The 17,003-nt window shown below is 39.1% G+C and overlaps 1 protein-coding gene across 4 annotated transcripts in view; it reads right to left on the minus strand.

Annotated features, from left to right (window-relative positions):
- SCUBE1 (signal peptide, CUB domain and EGF like domain containing 1) overlaps window positions 1-17,003 on the minus strand; it is a 212,517-nt gene that overhangs the window by 174,175 nt on the left and 21,339 nt on the right. For all 4 annotated transcript variants that reach the window (XM_021392557.1, XM_021392555.1, XM_021392550.1 and 1 more), the window contains exon 3: window positions 3,376-3,504. In XM_021392557.1, the coding sequence (XP_021248232.1) occupies window positions 3,376-3,504 (129 nt within the window). The remainder of the gene's footprint in view (window positions 1-3,375; window positions 3,505-17,003) is intronic.

Below are 17,003 nucleotides of genomic sequence, written 5' to 3' on the forward strand. Positions count from 1 at the left end.
ATGGGAATAAACATGCTATCTCAGCAGGCAGTAAAACTGATAACGCAAGCAGAGAGCTAGGGACCAAACAATGACAGAAAACCGAACTTCACTTTTTTCTAACGACAGTGTCTCAAACTTGAGTTAATTCACAACAGCAAGTCATAGATGGATTTGCATGGGTACTGACAAGATTATAAAGTTCAGCCTGAGACCCTAAAACTTTCATCCTCAGCATATCTTAATGAAGGAGGAAAGAGGAAAGAGCCCTGATTCCTTTTCAGTGCCTCTAAGTAAATGCAGTTATTTTATTGGGACACAGAATCATAGAATGGCTTGGGTTGGAAGGGGACTTAAAGACCACCCAGTTCTCACCGCCTACCATGGACAGGCTTGTTACCCATTAGATCAGGCTCCAATTCGACCTCCAGGGAGGGGGTATCCACAGCTTCTCTGGGCAGCCTGTGCCAGTGCCTCACTGCCCTCTGAGTGAGGAATTTCTTCCTAACATCTAATCTAAACTTCCTTTCTTTTAGTTTAAAACCATTACCCCTTGTCCTATCACTACACTCCCTGACAAAGAATCTGTCCCCCAGCCTTCCTGTAGGCCTCCCTTTAAGCACTGCAGTGAGGTCTTCCCAGAACGTTTTCTTCTCCAGACTGAACAAGCGCAACTCCCTCAGCCTTTCTTCACATGAGGGGTGTTCCAGACCTCTGATCATCTTTGTGGTCCTCTTCTGGACCAACTCTAACTGTTCCACATCTTTCTTGTGCTGAGGGCCCCAGAGCTGGACACAGTACTCCAGGTGGGTTCTCATAAGGGCAGAGTGGAAGGAGAGAATCACCTCCCTGACGTTCTAGCTGCACTTCTGATGCAGCCCAGGATATGGTTACCTTTCTGGGCTGCAAGTATACATTGCCAGCTTATGTCAAGCTTTTCATCCACCAGAACCCCTAAGTCCTTCCATGTCGGGCTGCTCTGTCCACTCATTGCCCATCCTATATTCATATTTGGGACTGCCCCAGGTGCAGGTCCTTGGCATTTTTTGAATAATATGTTGTTCGCACAGGCCCACCTATTGAGCCTAAGATCACTTTGGATGGAATCTTTTCCTTCCAGGCACTGCTCACCTTGGTGTCATCCACAAACTTGATGAGGGTTCAGTCAGACCCATTGTCCATGTTGCTCACAAAGATGTTAAACAGTGATACAGACCCCTGAGGAACACCTGTTGCCCCCACCTGGACATCAGCTTGTTAACAGTAACTCTTAGAGCACAACCATCCAGTCAACTACTTATCCACCAAGTAGTACATCTGCCAAATCTCTGTTTCTCCAATGTGGAGACATGGATGCTGTGCGGGACAGAGTCAAATGCTTTGCATAAGTCCATGTCAAAGACCATTCATTAGTTGCAAGTATTCAATCTGCATCTGAGGAACCAAAATTAAAAGGTAATTGTGATCTTTTTTAGAGTCCTAAAGTTACCTGCTGGGAGAAAGAGAGTCCTTTGTTATCATTCCCACTCATTTGTTCACTGAATCTCTTCTAGTGGAAACTAGAAGTGGTTTCTAACATTTTTTGAGTAATACAAAATGCCAGCTCCGTTAATAATATGGATATGGGCAGACACTGATTCAGACAAACTCTCTTGGTAAGCTTTGGATCAATACTTGGAACCAGAGCCACTTGTTAGACACAGTGGTTTATATTATTGTAAGCCTTTCCCCCATCCATGCCAAAACCAAGGGTCTAAATAGAAATCTATGAAAAGAAAATTAGAAATCCATTTATTTCTGTAGATCCAGCCTGTATCTTGCATGATCAGAGATGAACAACATAGACAGCATGGGTCCAAGATAATCCCACAGATCTGAAGGGTTCATCTGTTATCAGGTCACTCATTTTGCTGTTCATAATTGCCAATATACTTATCCCTACTTCTAAAAGAATAATTGGAAACAAAGTTGATAGTAGCAAGCTGTTAGAAACAATATATCTACACATTTTCTTGAATTCCAAATAACTGAACTACTTGTGTCCTGTTTTATTAAGAGATATTTATGAACATTAATATAAATAGAGCTTTTTCTTTTTTTTTTAATGAATGGCTGGCTGTTCTTTTTGTAAGAAATACCTCTTGCACAATTAATCATTTGGCCACCTCAGGTTTACACAAATAAATCTATTTAGTCTGTTCTATAATAAATGAAATTTGGAAGTTTGTGTCAAAAACCTGTCAATGGTCAGGATGTATAATCCATCTGAATAAATATTACTCAGTTTGAAAATGAACCAAGTACGAAATACATCTACTGAAAGGCTAACCAGAAATTTGCTCAGAAATTCTGGTTGTTCTACAGCTACAGTAAGTGCAGACTGGTGTTACTGGACATTATCATTTCTGCTACATAACTGCCTTATTTTTCTTGCAAAGAACCTCAGCTTCCACCACAGTAAAGGTGCTGCAGAACACAGATGAAATATCCCTTTTCTGCACTACTTTATGCACATCAACTCAAAATGAATTTGGGACTGCATCGAACAGTGTTCCTTGCATTTATATTGGGAATACTGAGAAAGATAATCACTAGGCATTAAGATTTAACTAAAATGACTACCAAGAAAGCAGGTATGAGAAACTGGATGTAGCAGCCAAAGTTCATTTCCAGGTAATTGGTGTGAAGAAATATGAACAAAACACATGCTTTTTTGGAGTACATTGAATGAGACTCACCTATTTAAAACACAGCAATGAACATGACTCAAAATTCCAGATACCTAAATCCTAAAAATGGGTGAAGCAAATAACATCTTCCTCTGAACCTGTTTTTGTCAAGTTATTGGATTGTGCCCACCCCCTTTGTAAACATCTATTAATGATAACTATTCTTTTGCTTTGTCTTATTGCCCAAGTACTCCTTCATTAAAAAAAAAAACAACAAAGTTGCACTTCTAATGCTCAGTAATCTATGTTCATACAGAACATCCTATAACTATTTTACTATAAGAAGGAAAAAAAAGGGGTGTGGGGGTGAGCTGTAAATAGAAGACTGGGATTACAAAATTTGGAAGAAACAGGCAAAATAAATTGAAGTGGATATGACAGATTACTTTTATTAAAAAAGAAACACAAGCATCCAGCACAGGCTTTGCTTAAAAAACCCCATCACCTTGACCTCTAATGATAGAGACAGATAACCTGATTGGACTATGTTAGGATGATGAGTGCCAACGTTAAGGATCTGGTCTAAACCACACTGGAGTCAATGGACATATTTCAACTCCTTCAATTAGACCTGAATCAGATTTTTAACAAAATAAAATGCAACCAAAACATCAGACTTTCTAGCCACAGCCATGAAATGAAACTCTTTCCAGCATTCACTACTTACCAAGACAGTTGTGGCCATCATGGGCCAACATGAACCCGTCATAGCATGTACATCTGTAGTTGCCTGGAATGTTGATGCACTCATGGACACAACCCCCATTGTAGAAATCATTTTCACACTCATCAATATCTAAAATATAAAAGGAGGAAAGAGATTTTGTAGAAAGATAATTCTAAGATCAAGAAAAATGTCTCCAACCAAACAGGTTTGAATACAAGCATGATCCTAATTATTGTATACACTCATATTGCATATTTCATCCAACAAACAGGCCAGGGAATTACAGACAGAATAAATGCAGATTGTATGAGACTAAAATTCAGCACGTTTCAGCATAGCACACTTCATCCAAAGTAACTGTAGCATCAGCAGTGGAAAGAATTATATGTTGTCAGCTTTATTAATTTAAGTGATTTGTGTACATTTTTGTATTCAAACTGTATTTTTCATTTTCTATTTAAAATAATCAAGCAGACAATGAATTTAAATGTTTGACTTTGTATTAAAAACAACTATCTGAAACATACTATTAACATGGCATAATACATAAGAGGAAACTATGCCTTGAACTAGAAAAAGTTTTCTCAGCATAAAGAGGATTTGATGTATTGCTGACAACACATAAAGCTGCTTTTCTTGTGATTAATCTTGGAAAGCACAATTTCTGAAATAGCTGTCACTGTCCACTGAGCACCACGAAATTGCTCTTGATAACATGGTATAGTTTTGCCTCTCTCCTCTCCTCAAAAATAAGTCCTATTAAAATTTTCCAAATTAATACAAAGATGCCAACAACAACAAAACCTAAATTTTTATTCTTAGAAAGTATGCTAGAATTATTTTCAGTTACTTTTGTACATTGGTGTGCATCTTGAAAAACACCATGACTGGCAAGAAATGCATTTGGTTTCAAATGGAGTCAATTACATTATGATCTTCCCTGACTATACAAAAATTACTTCTTTACTCATTCTAGAAAGTGCAAACTTTCTTCCTTCTACAAGTTACATTTTGACACATAGATGGGATGTCTGTGCTGCAATCTCTGACACAAATCATTCAGCAGTGCACGAACCAACTAAAAATACACAAATTGTTATAGAGACAGCTTCCTATCCTGCTATCAGCTCTAAATCTATGGCGTGCTAGACCAAAGCCTCCAACTACTGTTCCTAAATTACATCCTGCATGATAAACAGTTAAAATAATCTTTAGAAAATCATCTGTTAGTCCATTAAAACTATCCTGGTCATGTACATGCAACGTGCCTTCCATTGCAAAGCTGGCTGGAGTATTTCTATACTAGGTTCACACAAACTTTTTAGAAATAAAATGAAATACAAAGAAACTTTTTAAATTACCACCAGAAAAGATTTGCTACCTGATATCATACCCAGACACAATGGCAAGACAGCAAGGTAGTCTGGGAAGACCAGATGCTTCTGAAAAGACATCTGGGACTCAGTCACTCAGGAGGCCTTCACACATTTTTGGCCCTTAGCTTGAACCTAAGTTTGCCCCTCCTTGCACAACCCTTTGAGACATTTTATCAGACTAGTTATTCTCGGGGTACTCCGCCTCCTGACCTGGAAATCTGGGATGAGGAGCAGAATAAAGTCCCTCTGCGATTCAGGTGGAAACAGTTAGAGACCTACTACTCTCCCGGACTGTCACAAGTCCATGGGGCCAGACAGGATCCACCCAGTGGTACTGAGGGAGCTGGCAGAGATGATTGCCAGGCTGCTTTCCACCATCTATCAGCTTTCATGGTCAACTGGAGAGGTCCCAGAGGACTGGACGCTTGTCAGCATGACTCCCATCTACAAGAAGGGTCATAAGTAGGATCCGGGGAACTACAGACCCATCAGACTGACCTTGGTGCTGGGGAAGATTATGGAACAGACTATCTTGAGTGAGATCACATGGCATGTGCAGGACAAATGGGGAATCAGGCCCAGCCAGCATGGGTTCATGAAAGACAGGTTCTATCTGACCAACCTGATCTCCTTCTATGATCGAGTGACGCGCCTGGTAGATAAGGGAAAGGCTATCGACATAGTCTACCTAGACTTTAGCAAAGCCTTTGATGCTGTCTCCCACAGTATTCCTTGGACGGGTACACTCTTTGCTAAGTGAAGAACTGGCTGGAGGGCCAGGCCCAGATAGTGGTGGTGAATGGAGTTAAATCCAGCTGATGACTGGTCACGAGTGGCATTCCCCAGAGGCTGGTACTGGGGCCTGCCCTCTTCTGTATCTTTATTGATGACCTGGACGAGGGAATTTGAGTGCACCCTCAGTACATCTGCAGATGACACCAAGCTGGGGGAAAGTGTTGATCCCCCTGAGAGTAGAAAGGCCCTACAGAGGAATCTGGACAGCTGGACTGATGGGCTGAAGCCAACGGGATGAGATTCAACAAGACCAAGTGCTGGGACCTGCACTTTGGTCACAACAATCCCAGGCAACGCTACAGGCTTGGGGCAGAGTTGCTGGAAAGCTGCGTGCTGGATATGGATCTGGGGGTGCTGGTCATTGCTCAACTGAACACGAGCCAGCAGCATGCCCAGGTGGCCAAGAAGGCCAATGGCAACCTGGATTGTATCAGAAATAGGGTAGCCACCAGGACCAATGAGGTGATGGTCTCCTTGTACTCAGCCCTGGTGAGGCTGCAGCTCGAATACTGTGTTTTGGGCCTCTCACTACAAGAAAGACATTGAGGCTGTGGAGCATGTTCAGAAAAGGACAATGAAGATGGAGAAGGGTCTGGAAAACAATCCTTACGAGAAGTGATTGAGGGAACAGGGATTGTTTAGTCTGGAGAAGAGGAGATCTTATTGCTCCCTGCAACTCCCTTGAAAGGAGGTCGTGGCGAGGAGAGGTTCAGCCTCTTCTCCTGGCAATAGGACTAGAAGGAATGACCTCAAACTGTGCCAGGGGAGGCTCAGATTAGATATTAGGATGAATTTCTTAGAAAGAGCGGTGAGACATCAAAACAGTCTGTCCATGGAGGTGGTACAGTCACCACCCCTGGAGATGTTTAAGGAACACTTAACATAGATGTAGATAGATGTAGTACTTAGGGACACAGTTTAGCAAGCAATAATCACAGTAGGTGGACAGTTGGAATAGATCATTTTAGAGGTCTTTTCCAAGCTTAATGATTTTTGATCTAACAGGGGAGGGAAAGGCCCTCCCTTCAGCTTCTTTCCAAGCCATCCCCCTCAGGTCTGCCTATCCTGGAACTCTCCCTTGAGGTCAGAGTAGCCTATGTCTCCTTCCACTTCCATCCAGCAGCTCTGAAGCCCTCCCTCTGCAATCTCCTCAGCAGCTCAAAATGGGAATTACTAATTTAACTTAATTTGAAAAACTAGTGAGTTTTTTTGTAAATCAGCATTCAGCACAACAAAAATGTTGGAAATAAGAAATTGCAGACAGGTTCTTCCTAATAAAAATACTACATATTGCTAAAATGTAAACTTTCTAATATTTCAGTCATTGCTCTGTTTTAAAGAGTTCTCATCTTTCACTATATATTTCTATCCATTAGTTGTACAAGTCCCAAGTCAACACAGCCTGTGGACGTACTCTACCTTCCAGAGTCCAGTATGACAACAAAAAGCTTCCTCTGTGATTTTTCCTGAAAACAATAACCAGAAAATCAGTTACTGCTTATTGGGTCCCTTCTGAACATACCTGTACTACAGTGTTGCAAAGTCCCAGAGAAGCTCTCCTATATTTACAGCCCAGTGAATCTGGGTGCACATTTCCAGAGCTTTCTCCACATGCTTCCACTTAACAAGTATTTGCAGCTTACATTGCCATTTGTGAATGTTTTCAGAAACTTCCTATCGTTCTCAGTCTACAAGGACAAAAGCAGAGACTTACAGTAATGTCATGTTTCAGTGGGCCAACTCAATAACCAAAAAGCATATAACATTATTTTAATGTCAGGTGTGTACTCCAGGACACACCTGGGGAAAAAAAAAAAAAAAAAAAAAAAAAAAAAGATAACTTCATTTTAAGATTCGCTTTTAACTTTCATCCAGCACCATGTTTCTTCAGAAGAAGGAATGCAGAAGAAAGTTTGATCAGTTGTTACGTTTATCAGACTGCGATGCCCTGATGAATTCATTTCCTTTTTTTCAAACAATGAATCAAGTGGGACTGTCTTTTTGAGTAAGTGACAGGAGAGCCTTCCAAAGAGACAAAAATCAAAGTAATGTAACGTCTTTTGAATCCTTACCCCTTACATAATACTGATTTCTAAAAATCTACACCATGATTAGGAGCTCAAGGTGCTGATGCAATACAGATACTTAAGTTCCAGAAAGGGTAATCTAACAGATACATAAACCAGAAAAATAACCAAAGAGACAGATTCTTTCCACCTCTTTCTCTCAAGGAGTTCCAGTTATGCGAAGTTTTCCCAAAGGACTAGAGGATTACTTCTCCCTTTAATACCCCAAGAATGGTACAAAACTAGGAGTGAAGCTAAACGTTGTGCTTTTTTTTCTTTTTTTTATGAGACATGATGTGGGGTTTCTTTGGTGTTTCTTACCGCTCCAAAAACACCATGTTATTTAAGAGACATCATCTGTTGGCTGACTGGAATTGCTATGTCCAGTACTGTTAATAAAACACCAAGAGGATAATGCTGGTGATTTTCAAACTTTAAAAAAAAAAAAAAAAAAAGGCAAACCATCACTAAAGAAAAATAGTTCACAAAACCCCAGCCAAAAACCTGTACAAAGCCTACAAAGATGAAAAGTTGAGCTTGTTTCAAGCTCCAGTTGCACCAAAAGAAATGCAGATACAGTACCAGCAAACAACACAAACACCACTCCATCTTGAAAGTGGACATTCTTTAAAGAATATATCAGTGAAAGTGTTGAAAAATGTAGTTCACAGGCAGAATATTATATGTGACATGGCAGGATACAGCTTCCTCAGTAAGCCTACTACAGCAATAAAAGCAATAGGAGTGTATTCAAACAAATAAGCATGGTAGGCTTGCTCTTAATTTTATCTGCAGTAAAACTCAAAATTTCCAGGGGCCAGCTACGTTTGCTTCCTTTTGTTTAGGTCATATCCTATTACTGTTTTCTTCCTGTAATTGATAGAATTGCATGTTAATTGAATTCTGGGTTCCAAACAGCTCTACGCAGAAATTTAGCTGTTTCCACTAATTTTGTAGCTTCAACTATCCTTAAAATTTTTGTAGTTTTTGATCACTTAAAACTGTCATTCACCATGAAAGAACTATCTTAACACAAAACAAAATAAGCAGTGTTGAATTAGCAAGGTTTACTGCAGTCTAGCTCTCAGTGGGAAGCCAACAGTTTTATCCAGATTGCCAAAATACTTTCAAAGTTTTTAATCCAGATAATCCCAGCTGTGCAGACAGGCACCTCCTGGAGAGACTGGTAGTGCACTAAAATGATTGTGGCCAGCAGGTCGAGGGAGGTTCTCTTCCTGCTCTTCTCTACCCTGTCGAGGCCACACCTGAAGAGCTGTGTTCAGTTCTGGGCTCCTCAGTTCGAGAAAGACGGGAAACCTCTGCAGAGCGTCTAGTGGAGCGACACAAAGATAATAGAGGGGCCTGGAGCATCTCCCATATGAGGAAAGGCTGAGAGCCCTGGGTCTGTTCAGGCTGAAGAAGAGAAAACTGAGAGGGGATCTTATCAAAGTTTATAAATATCTAATGGAAGAGAGTCAAATGGATGAGTCCAGGCTCCTTTCAGTGGTGCCCAGTGACAGGACAAGGAGCAGTGGGCACAAACTGGAACACAGCAAATTCCATCTGAACATGAGGAAAAGCTACTTTACTGTGAAGGTGACAGAGAGTTTCATTCACTGGAGATATTGAAGGCCAGCCTGGATGCTTTCCTGTGTAACCTACTGTAGGGAACCTGCTTTAGCAGCAGGGGGACGGGACTCAATCTCCAGAGGTCCTTTCGAACCCTTATTATGTGATTCTGTGGTGAAGAAAATGTCAGAATAGGTTCCCTTAAAAAAGTATTGCACTTTTCTCTCCAGGAGGAATACATTTCATATGATACTACAATGGCAGCAATTATGGGACCTCTGGAAAAAGAAAATTAAATACGCAAAAATGGTTTAGAAGACCTAGGGATATTTATAATAATGATATAGTCTGCTAAGGACCTACTTGGGCTTACTGTGTTCAAATGAGACAACAGCTCCCAAGGCCAGAGTGGCATGTGTACAACCACATTTTCAGCTGCTGGTGAGCTAGTTTACATTGTCTCTTTCTGGAACTCATTTGGGAAATCTTGAAAATCCACCGTTTGTTTCAAGTTTTAAAAAACACTATTATCAGGGAGTTGAGGGGAGAGATAAAAAGACTGCTTACTGGGAGTAACTGCACAGAACCAGTTATTTCTCAGGATGGAAGAAGGTTGGATAGTACAATACACATCATTCTGGAAAACAGAGGTGACTCTTACTGTTGCAGCCAGGAAATAACTATCAGCAGCTTTAGGAAATGCAGCAATTCCATGCACTGCTGTTGTCCTCCTTCATCAGCAACAAGCAGTGGTGTAACTTGAAGGGTACATCCAGTATGACACTATTATGTAAGCATTCAAGAACTGGCCAGCTGTCTGAGAGAATCCTAGCATTTAATACCATGAGGAAGTGCTGTAATTTTCAATTACTGTATTTCAATTACAAGAAGAAAATCTGAAGTTGTCTTTCTTATGCAACCTAATTCCTTCTAGTCTGGCAGGACCTGCATCCATCTCATAGCAATTGAGTCTTCTTTCATTATTGTAAGAGTCTCATGACAGCACAGAAATTTGTTTCTTTTGTGTATTCTGCAACAAAGGGACGGCTCTCTCAGAGGTGTCACAAAGCCACTGTGATTTATAAACTTCCAAAAGCAAATCTTCCAGGAGCACAAACAACTTGGCAAAGAAAAGTTCAAAATAAAACAAGAGTTGATCTCTTCTGCTTTTGGTAACACAGTAACTCAGCTTTCTGATTTTAGCTGAAAGTAGAAGACACACCACTATGTAATAACTAATGTCCAAAATACAAACCAAGATCCAAAACTGAGTGAGGAAAATGCGAGTTTCCATTTTGTCTAAACAGTTTCAGCTCGGTGTAATGAAATATGCTGTTTGCTAACCATCTTTTCCAAGCACTAACAGTCTTTGCTAGAAGGCTGCACAGACTTTATCCCAGAAAAGTATAAAAACCACCTCCAGCAAAGTCCTTTCCCTGTCTTAATGAAACCACTTGCCATTCATTAAGTTCTTCAGTGTCCAAAAATCCTTACAACACGTACAACAAAATTTATTTGTCAGCACAGCTACAGATCATTATGGGCAAAGCCACTGAAATCAAAGGAAATGTCTATGTGGGGCTGACAAATTTTGGATCAGTGTCACAGCTAAACCGCTGGAGAAGCCTTCGGGCCATTAACATGCAAGAGGAAGAATGGCTGAGCGCTGAAAGTCAATGAGCCAAATTCAGCCTTTGGTGTTGTATTCTACAGATCTCTACAGAAAATGGTAAAGCATGCATTCTAACAAGCTTTACCTTGACACTTCTCAAGGTCTCAGATCCCAACAGTCACCATGCAGTAGAACATCAAAACAGGGGTAGGACTGGGTAAAATATGGGTTCATTTGAAAGAATTTCTGGATGACTAATGTAAGGGAGAATCTGGAGTTAATTTAGTAAACACAAACTACAATTGACTTTGAAAGGAATAATTTATGTGCTTGGACATTTTAAAATAAATAGCCAAAGGAAGCTGTCTGCTCACATCAATTTTTTTTTTTTTAAATTAGAGAACCATGAACAAAACTTAGCATACAGGTATGTTACAGAGCTGATGGGTATTTCCTAAAGAGTTAGATACATAAAACAGCTAGAAAAATAAATATTAAATTCCTTGTGAGTGTATCTCAATGGATAAATTCATACATTTATTCAATATCTAAAGAGAAAAGTATTTCTGTTTTTATCTTCATCTATTCATTTCACTGCTTTAAACAAAACACTGCCAAAGGGACATTATGGAGATATTAAGTAACACTGCATTTAAAGTCTTGCCCCATGAAAGGTTGCAGCCAGCCCATTTTGCCTAAGGAGGATAAAAAGTACCACCCGCAGAATTCTATATTATCAGTCATCTTTGGCATACTACAGCTCTGCAGTTGCATATGCTGCCTGCCTATCCAGAACTGGTATGCAGCAAAGGACATTGCAAAATGCTGGTATACTTATTTCCATGTGGTAACATTTTGCACTTTTAATGGCTTCCCTCTTGAAAGGCCTTCAAGAATTTTTACCAATTCATTGGTCACTGTTTCTCTCAGGACTGAAGCAGCATCTTCATTTCCACAAATAATCATCATAATAATAATTTTTAAAAAAGAAAAAATAAAAGAAAAATAGGTTCCAGTTACTATACAGTTAAGAACAGAGTAGAAAGAGAGCTGTTTTTCTCACTGTGTAGTTTTATGCAACCCTGTTTTCAGACGTTGGGGAAAGAAGTGTAGTATCTAGAGGTAATTTGCTCAGGGGTGAAATCCCAACCCTGTACAAGTCTAGAGGCATTCTTTTCACTGGCTTTATGAAGCCAGGAAGATATGTTTCCTGGGACTCGCAGTAAAGAGATATCAGAGATGGGATCAGCACTTAATTATCTTGTTCCCACTTCCAAATTCAACAGAAGCAGCAATGTAGCATCAGGACTGTTACTTTACTTTTAAGGAAACAGGCAGAAATGAAGTAACATGCAAACAGACAAGAATACAAACAATTTCAAGTCCTGAACCATAATCAGATCAGCATCTTACTTATTTTAATGGCTTTTGTGGTCCCCAAACTCAGTTATTAAAAAGAATAAAAACAACGTGGCAGTATTTGTATCCACTCTAATTCATTGGCAGATTCTGTATTTAATATAATTTCAGCAGTTACACACACCCTGGATAACCTGAACTATTTAGGGCATTTCTATTTCATAAATCAGGTTGCACTTTCCTTAACGAGGGAACCACTTCCAGATCTGAAGGCCAGAAAAAAATCTCACACAGGTTAAGGTCTGTTTCAGTTAAGTGCAACCCAAATTTGCCAAACATTCAGCTCTGCTTGGAAAATGTTCAACCAGAGCAGTAGTACTAAAATGATTAGATTCTCAAGGAGTTTATCATCAGCAAATTTCCACATGTTCAAAATTACTTGAACTTTTAGTGTTCTGCTCTTAACATCTGCAATAGTTGACTCAGGTAGGGATATGAAGAATCAACTGGGAAAATGTTACTGATTCCATTCAAGATGACCTGACCTGCTGATGCTCTGCTTCCCTCTGTTACTTGAGTGATAGCTGAAATGGCATCCTATTCTATGTCCAAATTTTAAGAAAAAACACTGACATAACAAGAAACAAGAAAATGTAGTACATTCAAATTCTTTCTACTCCGAACAAAACCTTGACCTTCATCTTAGTGAAGTCCAGTTCCAAAAATCCCTTACCGTGAAGAACTACCTAAATCACTATCTTCCATAAGAGAAAACCAATTAAAATCTATTGTTTATTACATCCAGATCCTTCTGAGATACTTTTTTTTATAGTCATAAATGCTAACATCTTTATTCTTCAGATGTTGTGACCTTCAAAACATTATGATCTAATGAATCAAAGAGGAACACACAGTGCAGTTTTATGGCTTTCAAGTTGTCATGATATTTTCAAGATGCTTGTGCCCAAGAAAACTGTAAAATTTGATAGCCATTAGGACTACTCTAAGAGCCAAGGTCAAGGGTGAGCAGAATGGGAATGAGGTAAAAGCAGAATAAGTAGCTTAATGTTTTCAATGCAGAAGAGAAATAATAGAACAGGTACAATAGGTTGATTAATAAGAGGGGTTGTTTTTCAGTGTACATCTCTCAAGAGCCCTTCTACTAGAAGTACTGTCCTTCCAATGTTTTTCCCATTAGCGCATTCACAAAGAAACAAAAACTAAACTCAGTTTTACAACTTTCTTCAAGAATGTCACAAAGCGCTATTTTTCAATATTAAAACAGCAATAAAATGAAAATGTCATGCCAATTGAATGGAGATGGTTTGGATGCAGTTTGTGGCATTGTTGGGGTGTTTTTCTGGAAGCCATCTCACATGGTTCCTGGAAAACATCAAGCACTCTGTTACAGTTTACTTGCTTCCTTTTACTAGGTGAAGGCTGGGCATAAAATTCATCATACTCTATATCTTGTTGAAGTCCTTGTCCAAAAGAGGGGGAAGGGAAATGAAAACAAAAGAAATTATGCAAATGTATGCCCAGCTGATTAAAACATACCAAAAATATGTTTTTACACTGCAAACTGTCTCAAATTTATAATTATCTTGCCTAATACATTTAATATGCGCTTAGAAGATAGATAAGACATCAGCCCACTTATCAGTGGCTGTAGGCTGAGAGTGTTTCAATATTTATTTATTATATTTTTCTCTAACCACAACTGTTATTTATCTATCTCCTTACTTTAGAGAGGGCATAGACACCTTCTGCAGATCCTTCTTTCGTCCCGTGTCTGATTTCTTTCCTATTATTACACTGATCAAAGCAATTTATTAGAAATCACAAAAAGTAAGGATGGCCTTAAGACCACCTTCCCTTCGTGGGGAGGACTTGAACGGCCTTGCTTTCACGAAAAGCAGACCAGAAGCTTGCAGACACACAGGCCTTCTCTGAAGAGGCAATGCAGCACATGAACTTCTGAATTTAGCAGCTGTAGAAAAAAAACTAGATATGTTTGTACTTATTATTTTGGAAGTTTTAGTAAATGATCTTCAAATATCACTTGGCATACAAAAGAAAAAATTAAAGAGTCCCATGCAATGATGCAAGATACTAGAGAAGATTAGGCCCCCAGCGCTGTAAGCAGAGTTCCACTGACCCAGCTCACAGTGTTAAATGGAACAAGGCAGAAGACTGTGGAAATGCAAATGTTCTGTAGTAGCTGAATGGTTATAATTTACATGTACATTTGAATGATGAATGACCTTCACATTCTTTATTCATTGATAAGAAATGCAATCTCTGGAAACTCGCTTCCTTACATTTTTCTTTAATTCACTTTCCCGTTTCTCAGTTTTCCTTTTTCAGTTTCTTCTCTTTCTTCTGCATTTCCCTCCTTACAATCCTACTTCAAAGAGTTAGAAGAAAGTTTTTAGTAGCTGGAGATTTTAACACTGAAACTTCACCTCTGGGCAACTGACTTGGTATGCCCATCAAACTGAGAATAAACAAAAGAATCTCCCCTTTGATTCATTCTTTCAAAATGCCTGCATTCTGGGGCAGGTATTACTGCTTCAGGGTAACTGTACTTTACTGATGGAAAGTTATCACTGAAGTACAGAGGATTAAAAATTACTTTAAAAAGATAATTTTAAAAAGGAACATGAACTGAATGCTCAGATTCTGCAAGCACTTGGTGCAATTTGCTGGCCACATAAATATGTTTTATGGTGGTATACATAACACTCCTGGATCAGGAGTGATCAGAATATCAAACAAACATCATAGAACAGTCTTCATTTAGGATTTTGTAGAGCTTTTGACTGTTTAACTGACAAGTTTTACTGCTGCATTAACATTAGTGTTTTAAACACTTTTTGCTAAGAATTACTTTTAGGAGTCTAAAGCCTTTTGACAGCTACAGTAGTTTATGGGGACAAAAAGAGTAATTAAGCAGAGTTATTTCCCTGGGGAACAAATACATTTTCTATCCATATCCCTGAGTATTATCGCTATGTGATATTTGTCATCCTAATCAGCACAGTGGGAACTGATCTGGGACCATTCCAGCCCCATTCACGGTTAATTAAAGCAGTTTTCTAGATAAAAACAAAATTATTATTATCCTGCACTAGGTATCTTGAACTCTTGATTATAGTTTTTTGTGGTTTGACATTTTTCCTAATTGATATTTAAACAGATTGGTTACAAGTTCTTTGAACAGCAAATGAGATACCCAAATAAAGATGGATACCTGCAGAGCACATAACATTTTAGAGTCTGTCTTTATTTAGTAGCTGCCATGCCCGACAAGCTCAAGCAGAGAGATTTCCTGTTCACAAGCTGCTATGAATGTGAAACATGACATTTGACAGCATTTTTCCCACCGCTTCTAAATCACAGCCATTTCCATCACAATTCCCTCTTTTAATATAATGGCAGATGTTTGCTTCCACATTTAATCCTGCAAGTTCTTGAAGATCAAATGGGGGAATATTTTCATGTGCCTTACTGCCACAACTAGTGTGCATACATCCTAACAATTACGGTTTCAGTAAATCACACTAGGAGGTTATTCCTAGATCTTCATATTGAAATATGCACCTAAAAGCTTTGAGGAAGATGTTTAAAACTGTGAAACTAGTTGATTCATACTGACATCTTTCATTTTTTTCCAACCCCTCTGAGCACCTCCCTCATTTGCATGTTGTTTGCTTCCAGCATTCCCTCGCATTTCATTTTTAAATTTCTGTCCATTGACAGAAGGAAACAATCCCAAGCCTCAGTTCTGAATTGGATTTGCTTATTACCAGCCATTGGATGAATATTAACTTATTTCCCAAGGACCTTCATGCAGGAGAACAGAAGGCAGCTATTCCCCCTTGCTTATTTCAGAGTCAGTGGCAGCTCTCATTGCATAAAATAGAAGACTTATTGATATCATATAGCTCATGCTTCATTTGTTCCTGACAGATTAACAACCAGGCTGAGACAGCTAAGGCCACAAGAGGTATGAGAAGTTACACAGCTCACACAGTTTTCAACCTTCTTGGATTTGAGATTACGTGTTCCAGCAGAGGTGCCAATCTCTGTATAGCAAAGTTAAGTCTTCTGACAGCAGGTCAACAGTTTTAAACAATTTATAAAGCACAGATATAGATGCATTGTCTGTATATAATGTATGCTTTCATAAGAATGGTAAGTACTGATTTTTTTGTTTGTTTGTTTTTATGAGTCCCTTGAAGGACTGTGAGTACTCAGCAATTTTAGGAAAAAAAATCAAGTAAAATTGTTCAAGATGATGCTACAATTAGAACTGGCTACTCTATAAAAGTATGTATTTGCTTCAAAAGGATATTTGAAGATTGTATAGAACAGAAACAAGATCAAAGATCTACTTTTTTCTGAAGACCTGATATAGACTTACAAACTGCTCAAACCAACACCCTTGAGTGTACAGACCAAACGCCTACAGATACTGACCAGCAGAACAGAGCCCATCAGCTCTTTCCATCATTATCCTTTAAAGGCTCATCAAAACATTGCCTAGAATCATTGGCTAGTAGAGAAGTAAGAAAGAGCAGGGGCTCTCTGAAAAGGAGCTAATGAAGCTACACAGTCCCCTTTTCCTGGCACGCAGAGGTGAGGGTTAGATGAGGCCAGGGCAGGCTATACAAACACATATTTCACAGTGAAGAAAATCCAGGAAAAGTAGTAAGGAGGAAATTTAAAGTTCAACACTGAAAAAGACCATTCTTAACTGTGAATCATAGAATATTTTCAATCTTAAACTGTCCTTGCATATGATCTTTGGACATGAAAGACAGACAGACAGACAGACAGACAGACAGA

Source organism: Numida meleagris, chromosome 1 (genome assembly GCF_002078875.1).
Source record: "Numida meleagris isolate 19003 breed g44 Domestic line chromosome 1, NumMel1.0, whole genome shotgun sequence".
Taxonomy (NCBI): Eukaryota; Metazoa; Chordata; class Aves; order Galliformes; family Numididae; genus Numida; species Numida meleagris.